The following is a 14,975-nucleotide window of genomic DNA, read 5'->3' as shown; positions in this document are numbered from 1 at the left end:
CAGGTGACTGGCATTGCTGATGCAGAGCCCAGCAAGGAGGTGCATGGTCCCTCTCTCTGATCATGTCTCAGCATTACCCAGGGAGGACTGGGGGGTCATGTAGCTCAGGCTTGGCTGGCGTGCACAGGACATGCTGCCACCGTCTGAGTCTCTGCACCCCTCCTGGTGACCTTCATAGGCCTCTTCCCACTCAGCCCAGCTTCCCCCAGGGTCAGACTCCCCATGGTTCTTCCATGGGGCAATGGGGAGCCCACCTGCCACGACTTCTCTTCCCGCATGCAGGCTCATGCAGGTGAAACAGGAGCGCGAGGAGTTTGAGGAGGAGCTGCGGGAGCTGCGGGAGCGGTTCTCGGCCATGCGGGTGGAAGTGGACCAAGTGAGGAACAGCACTGTGGATGCTGGCCAAGCAGAAGCCCTGAAGAAGGTAGGATGGACAGGGCGTGGTCAGGAGGAAGGTGGCTCTTGACTCACAGAGCAGCTGTGTGAACTGCCTGACGGGATGGTTGGGGCCTGGTTCTCACGGGTACCAACACCTCTTTAGGCCACTCTGGTGCCTTAAAATGAGCTCCCTGAGATCCTTGTGGCACATGGGGCTACTGTACCACTGGCGTAACCGCTGGCATAGAGGGCAGGGTAAGGGAGTGGTCAGAGCTTGCCCCGCTGTTCTCTGCTTCCCAGGGGGTTATGGCTAGAGCAGGTCGGGAATCTTTTGCTGAAATGGTTCGTTCTCTCTCTTCCCCTTTCCCCCTCCCGCCCCCCCTCCCCCCAAATGGGGACATGAAAAAACACTTCCTGCCCAGGCCTAGCTACCACGACGCAATGGTCTTAATGTGGACCACCGCTATACTGAGGGTAGCAGAATCTCTGGGAGCCCAGTTCCCGCTCTGTTAGGCCGCTGGCTACCTCGTGAGTGCTGCCGGGACTCCCAGAGCTTGGTGCGTGTATTCAATGCTCTTTAAAGCCTGTTAGCAATTCTCCTCCTCCTCCTTCCGCAGGAGCTGCGTCAAGCCCAAGAGGAGCTGAGGGAGCTGGCTTCAGAGAAGCAGGCCCAGGACGAGCTGGTCCACCAGAGGGAGCGGGAGCTGGCCGCCCTGAAGGGGGCGCTCCAGGAAGAGGTGGCCAGCCGTGACACGGAGGTAGAACAGCTGAAGCAGCAGTTCCAGAAGAACTTGCAGCAGCTCAGGAAGGACTACGACGAAGCTGCCAAGGCAAGAGCCCAGGGCCTCCCAGCTCAGACCCCCTATAGTAGAGGACCCCTGGGAATGCCTATCCCGGCCTGACCTCAAGGCAGGCATGCTGAAGGCTGCACGCCTGGGTAACTGGCACTGGTTGGCAGTGACTAGAGCAGCTCAGGAGGAGTGGGGCACAGGACTGTACCCAGGCCACAGATCTGGGACGCCTTCTGCATAGCTTGTATTGCTGCTCCTTCCCCCTGAGACCTTTATCGCTGAGACGGCAGCGAATCGCTGAGCCCTTGGGCATGCCTGGCTGTGTGCTGCCTCCATCTCCTTGGAGTTCCGTCATATGCATGCCTGGCTGTGTGCTGCCTCCATCTCCTTGGAGTTCCGTCATATGCTCCATTTCCCGCCCCCCAGACACCTCCCGTTGACCCAGCAAACAAGAGGTGCTGCCTCTTGCAGAGATGCCTGCTCACTGTGCGTGGGGCCATAGCGGAATGGGCACCCTCTGTGCAAAGATCTCCACCTGTGAGCCTGTTTGCCGTCCGCTGGGCACAAGCCTTTGGAGACCTGCTCCTGTGAGTGCCGGCTTCCCATGTGCCAGCGGATGGTGTCCAGGTCTGGCCCTGGACTCACCTGTGCATGTTTTCTTGCCCGGCGTGCAGGTGAAGGTGGCCGTGGAGAGCGAGAAGGAGGCCACGGAGCAGATGAGGAAGGCTGTGGAGTCCGCTCTGCGGGAGACGCAGGAGGAGAACGACGACTTGAGGAGGAAGATCCTGGGCCTGGAGATGCAGGTCAAGGAGTACAGGCACTTCTCCGAGAACTGGGAGGGCTCGGAGGCCAGGCTCAGGGAGAAGATCGCCAAGCTGGAGGTACACGAGGGCTGCAGCACTGCCCTGCATACAGACCCACCTCCTTCCCCAGCTTCCTCCCTAGAGGGGCCTCTTGAAGGCCTCATGCTGCTGGGTGCTGCACAGACCTAAAGAAAGTCAGTGCCTCAGGGCATGTCTACGCTATAGAGTTACAGCCACTGTACTAACCTCTGCCCCGTGATTCGTGTCCACACTGTCCTTTTTCCGACAGTGGTGCACACGTCCTCACCAGCAGCGCTTCCACCAACTTTAGAGGGGTTGTGTGTGTGTGGCGGGGGGGCTGAGAGTCCTGCCAGCTACTGTGCTCCCGGCAGGGAGCCAAGAGCCCAGGGGATCCACGCCCGGTGTCCGGTCGGCTGCTCCATTCCTAGCGGGGAGCTGAGAAGCCCAGGGGGCAGCCTGAGCCGGCAGTGGAGACCACCACGGCTCCAGCAGAGCTGTGAAGTTGACAGGAATGAGAGCCAATAGATGTAAGTCATAGTATCTACAGGACACTGCGTCGACCTAACTACACCGACATAAGCCCTGTGCCTCTCATGGAGATGGAGTTGTTGTTATGTCGGTGTAGCTGGGCGCTTGTATCGGCGGGAGCAAGGCTGTCGTGTGTACTCTGACATAATTAGACTGATATAAGCTGCCTTACCTCAACCTCCTGCTGTTGTGTAGCCCACACACATTGGGGAAGGGACTTGCCCAGGGTCACCCACAGGTCACACATCTCCTGAGCTCTGTCCATTGGACCATGCTGCCCCGTCCAGACAGAAATATTCAGCTAGCCCAGCCCCTGAAGTCCCTGGGAGCTTTGTGTTTCTCTGAGAGCTCCTCCCCTTCCAGGCTGATCGCAGACAGATGGAGGAGTCCTTGGAGGAGGCTGTGGAGCAGGAGCAGGAGCTGCTGATGGCCAAGAGGTCCCTGGAGAGCCGCCTGGAAGAAGCCCAGAGGAGTCTCAGCCGGCTGTCTCAGGAGCACCAGGTGCTGAGCACCTCGCACCAGGAGGAGATGAAGCAGAAGGAGCAGCTGAGAAGGACCAAGAATGAGCTGGAGGAGCAGAAGAGGCTGCTGGATAAGACCACCGAGAAGCTGACCAGAGAGGTTTGTGAGACTCCTCAGCTGATGTCACCAGCTTAAAGCCTGCGGGAGGGGCCAGGTGTTGCCTATGGTGTCCCATGGCTGCTTGGATCGAGTTATTGCACTGCATGCTGGGACATGTAGTCTCTGTGGGGTGCAGCCATCTTTGTCGTGAGAAGTTCGCACAAGGGCCCTGAATTTAAACTTCAACCCACCCCCACCAATCTTACACTGGTGGCATTTGCTGCCAACAAGGCGAGAGGCCTCTGTTTGCAAAGGGCTGGGATTCTGATCTTCCCAGCAACTAGGGTGACCAGATAGAAACTGTAAAAAAAAAAATCAGGACAGGGGCTGAGGAGGAGGGGTAATAAGTGCCTATATAAGAGACAGTCCTGAATAATGGGACTGAGCCTATAAAATCGGGACATCCAGTCACCCTACCAGCAACCTGCTTGAAAACAGGACTTGGCTGCGTTCAAACAGTAACGCTAAGACGCATCAGTGCCTGACAGAAGATCATTACTCAGTGTCTCATGGCTGCCAACTCCATTTGTCGCCAGGGCTTACAGAGCTGATGCTTGGTGTTGGGCTGGGATTCTGCAGAGCCGACTAGTGACAGGCGCGGCGGGCTGGCCCGCTAGCTGGAGCGCATGTGGCTTGTGCTGCTGTGGCTTGGCTCTCCAAGGGGTGGCATTGGGAGCTTGCCCAGTAGAGTAACTGGAGCTGCCTTGCAAAACCAGCTGAAATATGGAGCCATCTGGAAGATGCTGAGCCACCCAGCTGGGGAGGATATTAACATAGATGAGCTTTTCTTGCCTGCTAGTCTCCATAAAACCCATGACATCTTCCCGGCTCACTAGAGACCCCCGGGGATGCAGCATCCTGGCATCTCCTGGGTGCTAGAAGATTTGGAAGTTGTAGGGTGAACTCTGGTATCCATTCTGCAGCCCTCTGGCCCGCCAGGCTTGCTAATGACATTCACTGGAGGATGAGCTCTGGCGCTCGGATTACCCCAGTGATAGGTGCTGTATAAATCTAAGCTGTGCTGCTGGGGGACCTGCAAGGACTTTGTAATGCTGGCCCCAGCCGGGTTAGCCAGCTGCGTTTAATAGGCATTTCTGTGCTAAATCTCTGCTTTGAGTTCAGCTTTGCACATCTCCTTCAGACGTTCAGCTCTGTCGTTCAAGCCAAATATCTGGGGGGAAAAGGGGAACATCCAGCCCACTGACCAGTGTTGTAGGGACACCCTCGTATTGCCTTCCCTTCCTCTTCATGGTGGGGCTAAACCTAATGGAGCCCCCTTCCCTCCATTCCTATTGAAGTTAACTGGGATCCCCCGTGTGACTCCAATGGCATCGTTGATCCCCATGTGGCCTGGGGGAGGTGGTTGGTCATGGGCACTAATTGTGGGTTCCTGAGTACTCCTTCCCCTGTGCTCTAGCTGGACCAGATGGCCCAGGAGTCCCACAGCTCACTGGCCATGCTGCAGTCGCAGCTGGAGGAGTACAAGGAGAAGTCACGGAAGGAGATGGCAGATTCCCAGAAGCAGGCCAAGGACCGCAGTGCAGAGATGGAGAAGATGCAGTTCACCACGAGCCGGCTGCAGGACGAGGTAGGCCGCCGGCTCTCGGGCGGTTCGTCTTGCTCACAACCTGCCAGGGGCTGTCTTGGGAGAGGGCGTCTGCGATGCATTTGCCAGGAATCACTAGCGCTGGGAAGATGTGAACATTCCTCGTCCACTTTCAAATTACCCAGTGGAACCCAGTCGTGCATCTTCCCTGCCTCAGGCAAACTGCCTGCTCAGCTCAGGCCTTGATCTGAAGGCGAGCGTAGCCCTGTTAGAACACGGGAGAATGCGGGAGCGGCAGCCGACGTAACTCTAGACAGTACAAGAGCTCCCTTGCCCCCAGTTCCAGTGGGAGAGGCTGCGCTACCTGAGACTGGCTGCTTTGAAGGCAGCTGTGCTCAAGGGCATCGTGGGGGCTGTATCGCCAGCAATCGCAGATCAGATCTGCTCAATAGACAAGTAAAGGGATGAGCGTCTGTAACAGCAAGTGCCAGCAGGGACCAGCGTCGGGCTGGGCTCCGTCTGGCTCCCACATGGGCAGCAATAAAGCTCCTGCAGTCAGAACTTGGAGATTCTGTTTGCGAGCCAGGAAAGAGTCTGCCTCCCTCTTGCATCACTGGGGGGACTTGGGACAGACTCTGGTTCCCTCCCCTGGAGCTGGGCTGGCCCTCCCTGGCTAAGAGGAGTGACAGGTAGTGGAATCTCCCTTTAGTTCAGTCAGCTGCTCTGCTCTGACTGGGAGCGCAGACTGGACAGATCGAAGCTGGAGTAATTCCTGCCGTCCGAGTGAAAGTGCAGCGTCTCGGCCTGCCTGAGGCCAGAAACCTCTAAGGTGCTTCCTGTGAAACCCACGAGCCCAGTGCTGGGCCCCAGAATGTGCGGGTGGGGTGGGGTTGTGTGCTCGCAGGGCTGGAGAGCTCTGCCCGGCTATTCCGAATCCAGCTGCCGTCCAGAGGGCCCCTCGCTCCCTGAAGTATGTAGCTTGGTGGTGTCTGGCCCCTCCTAAACCTGTTACTCACCCTGATGACAGAACTGGGTGTTCTCCGGTATGCAGAGAGCAGATCACTGGTACCGTGCATGGGTGCCCAGATGTGTCCTCCGCAGGCTCTGGTCTAAGTGCAGGGGAAGAATCTCCTCTTGCCGCACAGTGCAGGAACGGGAGCTGTTGCTCTTTTCTCTTCCTCTCCTCCAGCCGAAGCAGGTTGGCCATGGCTGTCTGCAGGGCCTGCTAGCGCAGCAAGCATCAACCACATGGTATCACCAGAGGCCCCTAGGTGGGTTGTTCCAGGGTTGGCACCACACTGGTCCTATCTGGCCCAGCCTTTGTTTCTCCCCCCACCATGATCCTCTGCTTTGTCCAGCTGCTACACCTGTGAGGCAGCCTGTGTGGTTACTAGGGGAGATCTTTAGATGCCTGGCGCATGCAGCTTTCTGCAGGCTCTGGGGGAACGCTGGGCTAGCGCGGTAGCTCTCTGACGCCGTCTCTTCCCTCAGATCACGCGGCTGAAGCAAGCACTGCAGGACAGCCAGGCCGAGCGGGAAAGCGCCATGCTGGATAAGGAGGTGCTGGCCCAGCGCCTGCAGAACCTGGAGCAGGAGGTGGAGTCCAAGAAACGCTCCCAGGACGATCGCTCTCGGCAGGTCAAAGCGCTGGAGGTTTGTTTGCTTTCCTTGACCCTAGTGCCGGTTTCGACTCCTGGCACCGGGAGCTCACTGGACTGTAGGAGTTCTTATTCAAGTGCTGGCGGCGTGAGGGTCCCCCCGGGAAGGTTGTAGCAGTCAGCGGTCGTGAGGGAGCTCATTCTCAGGGAAGAGTCTTTATGACCAAGTCCCCATCTCCACTGGCCTCCTTGCTGCGATCCTGTCTGTGCCGTCTGCCTCCAGAATGTCTCACCGGCACTAAATCCCCACGCACAGAACGTAGCGTCGTTCTCTGTTCCCCCGCAGAACGGGCGAGACAGTGAAACCGCAACAGAACAGTGCGACGCACCCCAATCCCAGCCACACTGTGGTGACTAGACTGCCCTGGTACCAGTGCTGCCTCTCATGCTTGCAGCCCCAGTAATGGCGTAGCTGGGGGACACAGACCCATGAGTATGCAGTGGGTGGGGGCCGTATCTCTGGGTCTCACTGGAGTCCAAGCCTCTGGATTGGCCTGTTTTAGTGCTACAGCTCTGCAGGTGCTGGTCAAACACTTCGTCTCCCCAAGAGCACCTGTAAGCACGCGGTCTGCTCTCTCCTCCAGCACGTGCAAGCAGCAGGTCAGTTAATGCTGATTGCTGAGGTTCTGGGCCAGCAGGACAGAAAGAGTCACAGCTTTTTCTTAGGCCAAACTCCCACTGACTGCATGTTGGGGGCCTTTTGTGACGTAACCCTGCCCCCTTTCCCCATAGTGGTCATGAAACCATCAGAGTTAGTAGAGCCCGAATGTTCACCTCTTTTTAAGAAGGACTGTTTCATCCTAGGCTGTGGGGCTCTGCATAGATACTCAAGAACAATGATCAAACTTTCTTGCAACAGCCACAGGCTTCGTGCTATTAAAGGCAATTGCTAACGAGCAGCTATATCTGCTGTAACTGGGATTTTTAAAACCAAATGCTTGTAGATGTTAGACTAAAAGCAACCAAGTAAGTTTTTACGAGTAGCCAGCTGGTGCATCTGTGTAATCAGGGGCGGCTCCAGGCACCAGCACGCCAAGCGCGTGCCTGGGCGCCAAGCCACAGGGGGCGCTCTGCCGGTCGCCGCAAGGGCAGCAGGCAGGTTGCCTTTGGCGGCATGCCTGCGGAGGGTCCGCTGGTCCCGTGGCTTCGGCAGACCTCCCGCAGGCGTGCCGCAGAATCTGCAGGACCGGGGACCTCCCGCAGGCAAGCCCCCGAAGGCAGCCTGCCTGCCGTGCTTGTGGCGGCAAATACCTAGAGCTGCCCCTGTGTGTAATGGTGAGACAAAATCGCCAGGGAGCAAGAGTCTGGGAGCTGCCTGGCTAGAAATGACAAGGACTCTGTTTTGAGGGAGAGCTGAGAGTTTACCCCAAGTAAGAAAGCTTGCACTCAATCCAGGAGAGCATCTGCTGCTGTCTGTGGCACAAAACCTGCTCGCTACAAAGCCTGCCTTTAACAGCAGAGGGCAGAGTTGTCTTCAGAGTCTCACATTCACTTGGAAACAGGACCTTTTGTTTAACACTGTCTTTAATTGCCAAGTAACTGATTTAGTTTCAGCTCTTTCAAGCCTTGCAGCATAATTGTTCACGGCAGAGACTTGTTCTGTTTCCGGGGTTCTTTATTTATGGATTTATAAAGCCGCTATTTTGATCTGAATGCCAACAGCAGGCTTGAGATTCTTTTGTGCAGGTCTGTCGTGATTTGCAACCAATCTCATGGTAAAACTTAAATCCCTTTGGATCAAATCCAAGTCCTTGTTCACCAGTATGTTTAGGTGGAGCTCCCAGGCAGATCCAGCCCAAACCAATCCCTTAGAAAAATCAAATGGCTTTTGTGATATGGAACAGAGCAGAGGCAGCAGAACCCAAACAGCCACGGACACGGTGTCTGGAGATCAGGCCTTTCCCAGCCACGTTTGAGTTCTGGAAAGTCTTCAGATTCGCTTGAACCTTCTGCATTGTCTGTGCAAACGATATGGTTTGAAGCCAGCTTAGCAGCAGTGAAACTTAACTAGGGATCAAACTCTTATTTCCAAGCATGGTTCAAATCCCGTGGCAGACCAGTCCTAAGGCTGCTTAACTGGCTCCCTGCTGCAGTGTGCATTGAAATCCCCAGTGCTCTGCAGTGCAGCGAGCCTGTTAAAGCACCGGAGAAGGGATTTCACCAGAGGATGCTCTCTCTCTCTCTTCTCCCTCCCCCCCCGCAGGTTGGCTGACAAATGCCCCCCTTCAGAGAGTTTAAATTGCAATTGCTGGGGGCCAAGGTATCTCCTGTCTGGCCTCAGAGAACAAATAGCTTTCCAAATCTGAAGCCCTTCCAGGGCCAGCTCCAGGGTTTTTGCCACCCCAAGCAGTGTTTTTTAAAAAAAAAAAAAAGCCGCGGTCGCGATCAGCTCTACTGCCGCCGCTTCAGTCTTCAGCAGCAATTCGGCGGCTGGTCCTTCGCTCCATGAGGGATCTGCCACCGAAGAGCCGGACATGCTGCCCCTTTCCATTGGCTGCCCCAAGCAGCTGCTTGCTGGGCTGGTGCCTGGAGCTGGCCCTGAGCCCTTCTGCCCCCTCGTCCCCCGACCCGGCTGGTGGGAGTCCTTAGAAAGTTGTGGCTCTGTGAGGAAGGAATTAATGGGTTGGGGTCAGCGCCGTATCAAAATGACCACTGATCTCTGGTTGCCTGGCTTGAGGCATCCTTGCTCAGCACCTCTGAAAAAAGTGAGGGCCGCCTGCCGCTGACTCCAGTTCCGGGCGCTCAGCGTTCTGGAAATTCAGCCAACGGTGCCTCCTGTTGGGCGCCTGAAATCAGCGAGCCTTCCCGGAAAGGGAGCTTGGCATCTCCTTCCTGCAGGCTGTTCGGTAGGGGCAGCCCCTGGGGCTCTCGGAGCCCTGCAACGGGCAGTGAGGCTCTGCACAGGCCCAGGGACCAACTTGCATGGCTCACGTTTCAGGAGTAGGGTCTTGGGGGTCCTACCAGGCTCTCCCACCGAGTCCCCGTCACGCTCATGTCCTTACTCCAGCACTCTCGGGGGTTAACTGCCTAGCGTCACCACTTCTGAGCACACTGATGGCTCAGTGAGCCCATAACTCCTGGGAGTGCCACAAAGCTCTGTGAATGGCCCTGTCTGATCCAAGGTTGGGGTGGGGGGCGTTAGTGTCCCATAAACCCCCCCACCCCCCGGTCCTCCCCAGAATCCGAAGCTAGAATAACCCAGGCTCTGCTCACAGGAGAAATCCAAGCGCCTCGAGGTGGAACTGGACGAGGAGAGGAACACGGTGGAACTGTTGACTGACCGGATTAACCGCAGCAGAGACCAGGTAGGGGCGTGTGCGGCAAAGGGAAGGATTTGAAAACCGCACCATAGCCCAGCGTCATCCAATGGGTTAATGGAGACCTGGTGTGAGGAGGAGGCGGGGGGCAGGCACAGAGTCCCTGCAATTGGGGAGAGACTGAGGGCCCCTGGTACGGGGGCAGGAGGGGGCCAAAAATGGAGTTTGGGGGGAACGGAGGGATTCAGGGAGCCCCTGGGGTGTGCAATAAGCTTGGCTGACAGAAGCTATGAAGCGTGGGCCCCGCTAGTCTAAGCACCCTGCGTTGTAAGCTCTGTGAAGCAGGGGCCCATCTCTTTGTTCTGTGTCCGTACAGCTCCTAGCACAATGGGCCCCTGAGCCATGCCTGGGGCTCCTCGTTGCTGCTGCAATATGAACAATGACCAAATAACCCCTCCCTGTGCAGATGTGCCTCAGTTTCCCCAGAGGTGGGAAGTTGCCCAGGAGCCCTGGTGCTCCAGTAACTAGACAGCGCCCTATGACTCTGCTCCTCATTCAGCATCCTTTCCAAGCTAGCGTCTAACGCCGCACGGAGCCTGTCGGGCGCAGAATGCAGCCCTTAGCCTTGCTGATGCTAAGGTAACTGCTTCCTGGAAGCTCTCTGCTGTTGACAGACTTGCCAGTGGAGCAGGGGCTTAGCTGTCTGGCTCTTGGTTCTTTCCTCCCATCTATTCCCCTGCATCGTGTCGGCGTGTGACTGAGGTGGATGCTCTGTAGCTTCAGTTGCTTCAGCAAAGGACACTAAAGCAGAACTTCCCTCACTGCAATGGACACATACAAGTGCGCTCTCCATGCCCAATAGGTGCCATTGTTTTAGCAGTGCAGTCCCGTTCAGACACTGTGATCTAGGGGCTAGGACACCCAGGCATCAGGAGTCCTGGATCCTTCTTCCTAGCTCGGTGACTGAATCCACTGTGCAATCTTGAATGAATTCCTTCCCCTGCCCTTTTTCCTCGGCTTCTCCATCTGCAGAACTGGTGGGGGGTGGAGGGAGAAGCTGTATGTTCATGTCTAAACTAAGTTTCATCCTCTCAAGCAACCTCTGACTAGGAGCTACTGCCTCTTGGTTGTTCCTAGAAATATTTGCTCGGCGCCAGCTTTTTCTTCTGTTCTTTTTTCTGCTTTCCCTGCCCCCTCCCCTCCTTGCCAAATGCAGCAGCAACAACTTAGGGCAAATATCCCCCATTCTTGTGGTGCTTCCCTGCTTCACAAACATGCTACTAGAACTGACTGTTGGATGTTGACGGAGCTCCTACAGACCAGGTCTCTATTGCTTTCCATCTGGCAATCTTAGCATCTCTTAACAGTGCTCTGGAAACCTGTTCGTAGCTTGAATCCCTGTAGTAACACAATCCTCTAATGTGTGCATAAAACATGAGACGGCGGAGCCTCTTAAAAATAAAGAGCTCATTAGACGCTCCAGCTGCTATCAGATGCTGCTCTTCTGCTGCAAACTGCTCTGCCACTGGCATAAGTCCCCTTACCATTATCCTGCTTGAATTATGGGTTCCTGCTGCACCTCATTTCTCTGGTGGCCTTCTGACCACTTCCATCTCTACCTATGTTTCTGTTTTCTGGATCCAAATGGCAGACCCCTATTGACGCTGCAAGTGCGTTTTGAATTGCATGGTGATTATTTTAATAGGCAGAGAGAGAACAGGTTACATACAGGTGGAATGGCTTTCTTGGCGCTTAAATTCTCCAAACAGAATTGTCTATGGCTTATTAACTCTTATTAGAGCCAGTAAGTGCTGTAAAGGGTACATATTTTTGAATTGCAGTCTATATTTTGTCTGCTTCCAAATCGCTGACGCATGCAATCTGAAAGCCAGCTGTCAGCCCCAAGCCTGCTATTCTGTCCTGCTAAGCCAGTAGTGGTCTATGGAGAAGTTGCAAAAAGTTTGGGGACTGCCTGCTGTAGAGATCGGCTCAGTGCTTCTTAGAGCCAGGTACAGCCCTGGTGTACTCTCCAAGTAGCCACAGTTATTCAGACTCTACACAGCTGTCACTGAATGGTTCTCAATGCTCCATCACATGCAGTTTGAGTCAAGACTGGACGTCCCTTTCTCAACGATCTGCTCTAGCTTGGTGCAGAAATGATTGGGTGACGTTCTCTGGCCGGCGTTCATGTACGACATCAGACTAGATCCTAATGGTCCCTACTGGCCTTCCCATTTACTAATCTGGGTGCTTATTGCCTTCAAAGTCCAAGCTCCGCATTTTCAGACGGGGAAAGGGAGGCACAGAAATGGGTGGCGATACCTGGATTGTAAGATCTTCGGGGCAGGGACTCTTTTCCTCTGTATTTGTACAGTGCCATGGGGGGCATGGCTGCATCCATCAGTAGGTGCAGGGGTGATGATGTATAAGCCAAAGGTGCCGGAAATGCCCTGCTAATGCCTTGCAGATCGCTGGTGTCTTAAGAAAATGTATACATGCGCAACAGCAGTAAGAGCCTAACTTCTCCTGCCAGGGCTTTTGGGTGTGTCTACATTAGAGTTGCCAACCCTCCAGGATTGGCCGGGAATCTCCTGGAATAGGCCCCAATCTCCTGGTGACTGTTAAAGGCAAGCTGGGAGATTTTGATAGCCCTGCTGCGCTGTTGACTGGACTTTGGCCTAAGGCAGGATCCCTACCTGCCCTGGCACCGGGCAGCTCCCAGAAATGACCGGCACGTCCCTTTTGGCTTCTAGGCTCAGGGGCGGCCAGGGGGGCTCTGTGTGCTGCCCCCGCCCTGAGCGCCGACTCCACAGCTCCCATTGGCACTGCAGTGGCAGTGTGCAGAGCCACCTGGCCATCCCTCAGCCTAGAAGCCAAATGTGCCAGTTGCTTCCAAGAGCTGCCCAAAGTAAATGCTGCCCAGCCGGAGCCTGCACCCCAACCCCCTGCACCCAAACTCCCTCCCGGAGCCTGCACCCCCTTCTGCACCCCAACCCCCTGCCCCAGGCTCAGCCCAGAGCCCCTTCCCACACTCCGAACCTCTTGGCCCCAGTCCAGTGAAAGTGAGTGAGGGAAATGGGATGCAGTGAGCAGGGGCGGGGCAAGGGTGTTTGGGTTTGTGCAATTAGATAGTTGGCAACCTTAGTCCACACTGCAGCTGGGACAGACTCGTGCTAACGGGACACGGCCTCTGCACTCAGAATAGCAATGTGGCATTGGCAGAGGCTCGGGCCCAGCCGTCCGAGCTCAGACCCAGGGGCTGGAGTGTCCACAGCATTCACACCGCCATATGTAGCGCGCCAATAGGAGTCAGAACGTCCCAGCTGCAGTGTAGAACATCCCCGCCATGCGCTCTGCTCATGGCAGTTAAAACGCCCGTCGGTTCTGCCTGGCAAAGGGAAGGGCGTTGTTGGCAGGGGGCTGGCAGCATGTCTAGGGCCTAACCTTGGCAAACGTTAAGAAAATAAAAAAGATCTATCTGGCTGCTGAGTAAACAATGATCTAATCTCGCTGGGGATGAAATGAGCTGCTGCCTCTTCACAGTGTCTCATATGCAATTAACCAGCATCAGGGACTCTGCCAAGCCATGATCTCAAGCTGGGCTGCACCCTGCTGTACATGCACCTCTTCCAGGTCCCCGGGTATTCATGGTGTCTCTAACTCGCTGAACCCAGCTGCGGCAGCAGAGGAGCAGCATGCATTGCTGTGTGCTTGCACCAGCCATGGGCAATGGACGGCAGCTGAGAACGGCTTCCCCTTTTAGTGCTGCTTTGTTCCATGCCGGCCGCCAGTGCGGGCCTGCAGCCCACCAAAGATGGCCCTGGAGTGCTCAGTGTCGCAACAGGCAGCGGCATGAGCTGGATTTGCCGTACGTTGCCTCTGAGTTCTCAGCATGTTTCAGTTGAGGACCTAGCACGTAGCAGTGGCTTAAGCAGGGTGGGGCTATGGATGGGGGCTGATTTAGAGCCACCGGGAGAGGTAGGATAGCCAAGCCTTCTAGTATCGGTTTGTAAAATAGGGATACTCCTGTCCTGCCTACTCAGACTGAACTCTGCGGGGGGGGGACTTCGTGCAGCACCTAGCACAAAGGGGCCCTGATCCTGGAATCTTAGTACAATGGCTTTCAGCTCCCACTGAACCCACATTAATGTAATGGAACCACAGTGCCCGTTGCTTGTCACGTTTTATGGGCCAGCCGCTCCCGACTGCCACTGGTGCGGCTCCACTGATCGCAAGGGACTTGGGCTGAACTGAGGATTAGGCCCTGGTGACTTTGATTTCCCCCCAAATGCCAATTGTGCCTAGCTTCTGTGTTCTCGAAATGCAGTGCTGCCTCTAGTCCTTACAGCCCCCCGCAGGAAAGGCAGGCAACAGATGGGGAAACTGAGGCACACCGTGGGGAAGGGACTCGGGATGTGTGTAATAGCCAAGATGAGAACTTGAGAGTTTCTGACCCCCCTCAATCCTCTGACTGGCCGTATCCATGAATGGCCTCAGGAATCTTAGCCGTCTGCCAGGGAGAGAACTGCCACCGGCTGAGAGAAGACACACCAGTCTGACCAGAAATAACCCCTAACCAAAACCAACCTTCCTTCCTCCAGATTGACCAGCTGCGTGCGGAGCTGCTGCAGGAGCGCTCCAGCCGGCAGGACCTGGAGTGCGACAAGATATCCCTGGAGAGGCAGGTAAGGCTGTGACCGGATGTGGGATTTGGACACCTCTTTCAATGCTGGCAGCCGGTGCTGCTTGGGGTGTGCTGCTGCACGGCTCTGCCTCTCCTCTGCTGGCTGCTTGGGTAGCTGATGGCTGCTCTTGTGACTTCTTGCAAATGCAGAGACGTCAAGGGGTTGCAAGTCTGCCCCCTCCCTCACGTGACAATGATAGAAAATGCATTTAAGCCAGCGTGGTCTTGTGACTCGGTTGATCATCTTGCTCTGATCCTGCTTGTTTGTATTTATCAACAAATATCCCCTCACCCCTTCTGCGCTATTGCAAAGTCTCCTATGCCACCCCCATCACAATTCATAAAGCTGTCACCTCTCATTAGCACCCTCAAAACCTGCCTCTGCAGTAACCCCTCCCAACGGACTACTGTCTGGTGCTGGCTAGACCGGCCAGGACTCCTGCTCGTTCTTTGTTTCATCCTCACGTTGCATCCGTTTCATCCACCTGGGACGCAGTGACTCTGAAAAAGATTTGGGAGTCATGGTGGATAAGCAGCTGAATGTGAGCTCTCGGTGTGATACTGTCGCCAAAGGGCTAATGCGATCCTGGGATGCATAAATGGGGGAATCTCAGGTAGGAGTAGGGAGGTTATTTTACCTCTGTACTGGGCACTAGTGCAACTCCTGCTGGAATCCCGTGTCCAGTTC

General features: G+C 55.7%; 1 protein-coding gene across 5 annotated transcripts in view; it reads left to right on the top strand.

Moving 5' to 3' along the window:
- CGN (cingulin) overlaps positions 1-14,975 on the top strand; it is a 63,725-nt gene that overhangs the window by 32,565 nt on the left and 16,185 nt on the right. For 2 of the 5 annotated variants that reach the window (XM_039513015.1, XM_039513013.1), the window contains exons 10-17: positions 283-424; positions 996-1,208; positions 1,844-2,050; positions 2,885-3,142; positions 4,560-4,730; positions 6,180-6,341; positions 9,562-9,651; positions 14,205-14,288. In XM_039513015.1, coding sequence (XP_039368949.1) covers positions 283-424; positions 996-1,208; positions 1,844-2,050; positions 2,885-3,142; positions 4,560-4,730; positions 6,180-6,341; positions 9,562-9,651; positions 14,205-14,288 — 1,327 coding nt within the window. The remainder of the gene's footprint in view (positions 1-282; positions 425-995; positions 1,209-1,843; positions 2,051-2,884; positions 3,143-4,559; positions 4,731-6,179; positions 6,342-9,561; positions 9,652-14,204; positions 14,289-14,975) is intronic. The other 3 variants (XM_039513016.1, XM_039513017.1, XM_039513018.1) reach the window with 3 other exon arrangements.

The sequence above is a fragment of the Mauremys reevesii genome, linkage group 24, assembly GCF_016161935.1.
Source record: "Mauremys reevesii isolate NIE-2019 linkage group 24, ASM1616193v1, whole genome shotgun sequence".
NCBI lineage: Eukaryota > Metazoa > Chordata > Testudines > Geoemydidae > Mauremys > Mauremys reevesii.
This window is presented reverse-complemented; position numbering and strand designations above follow the sequence as displayed.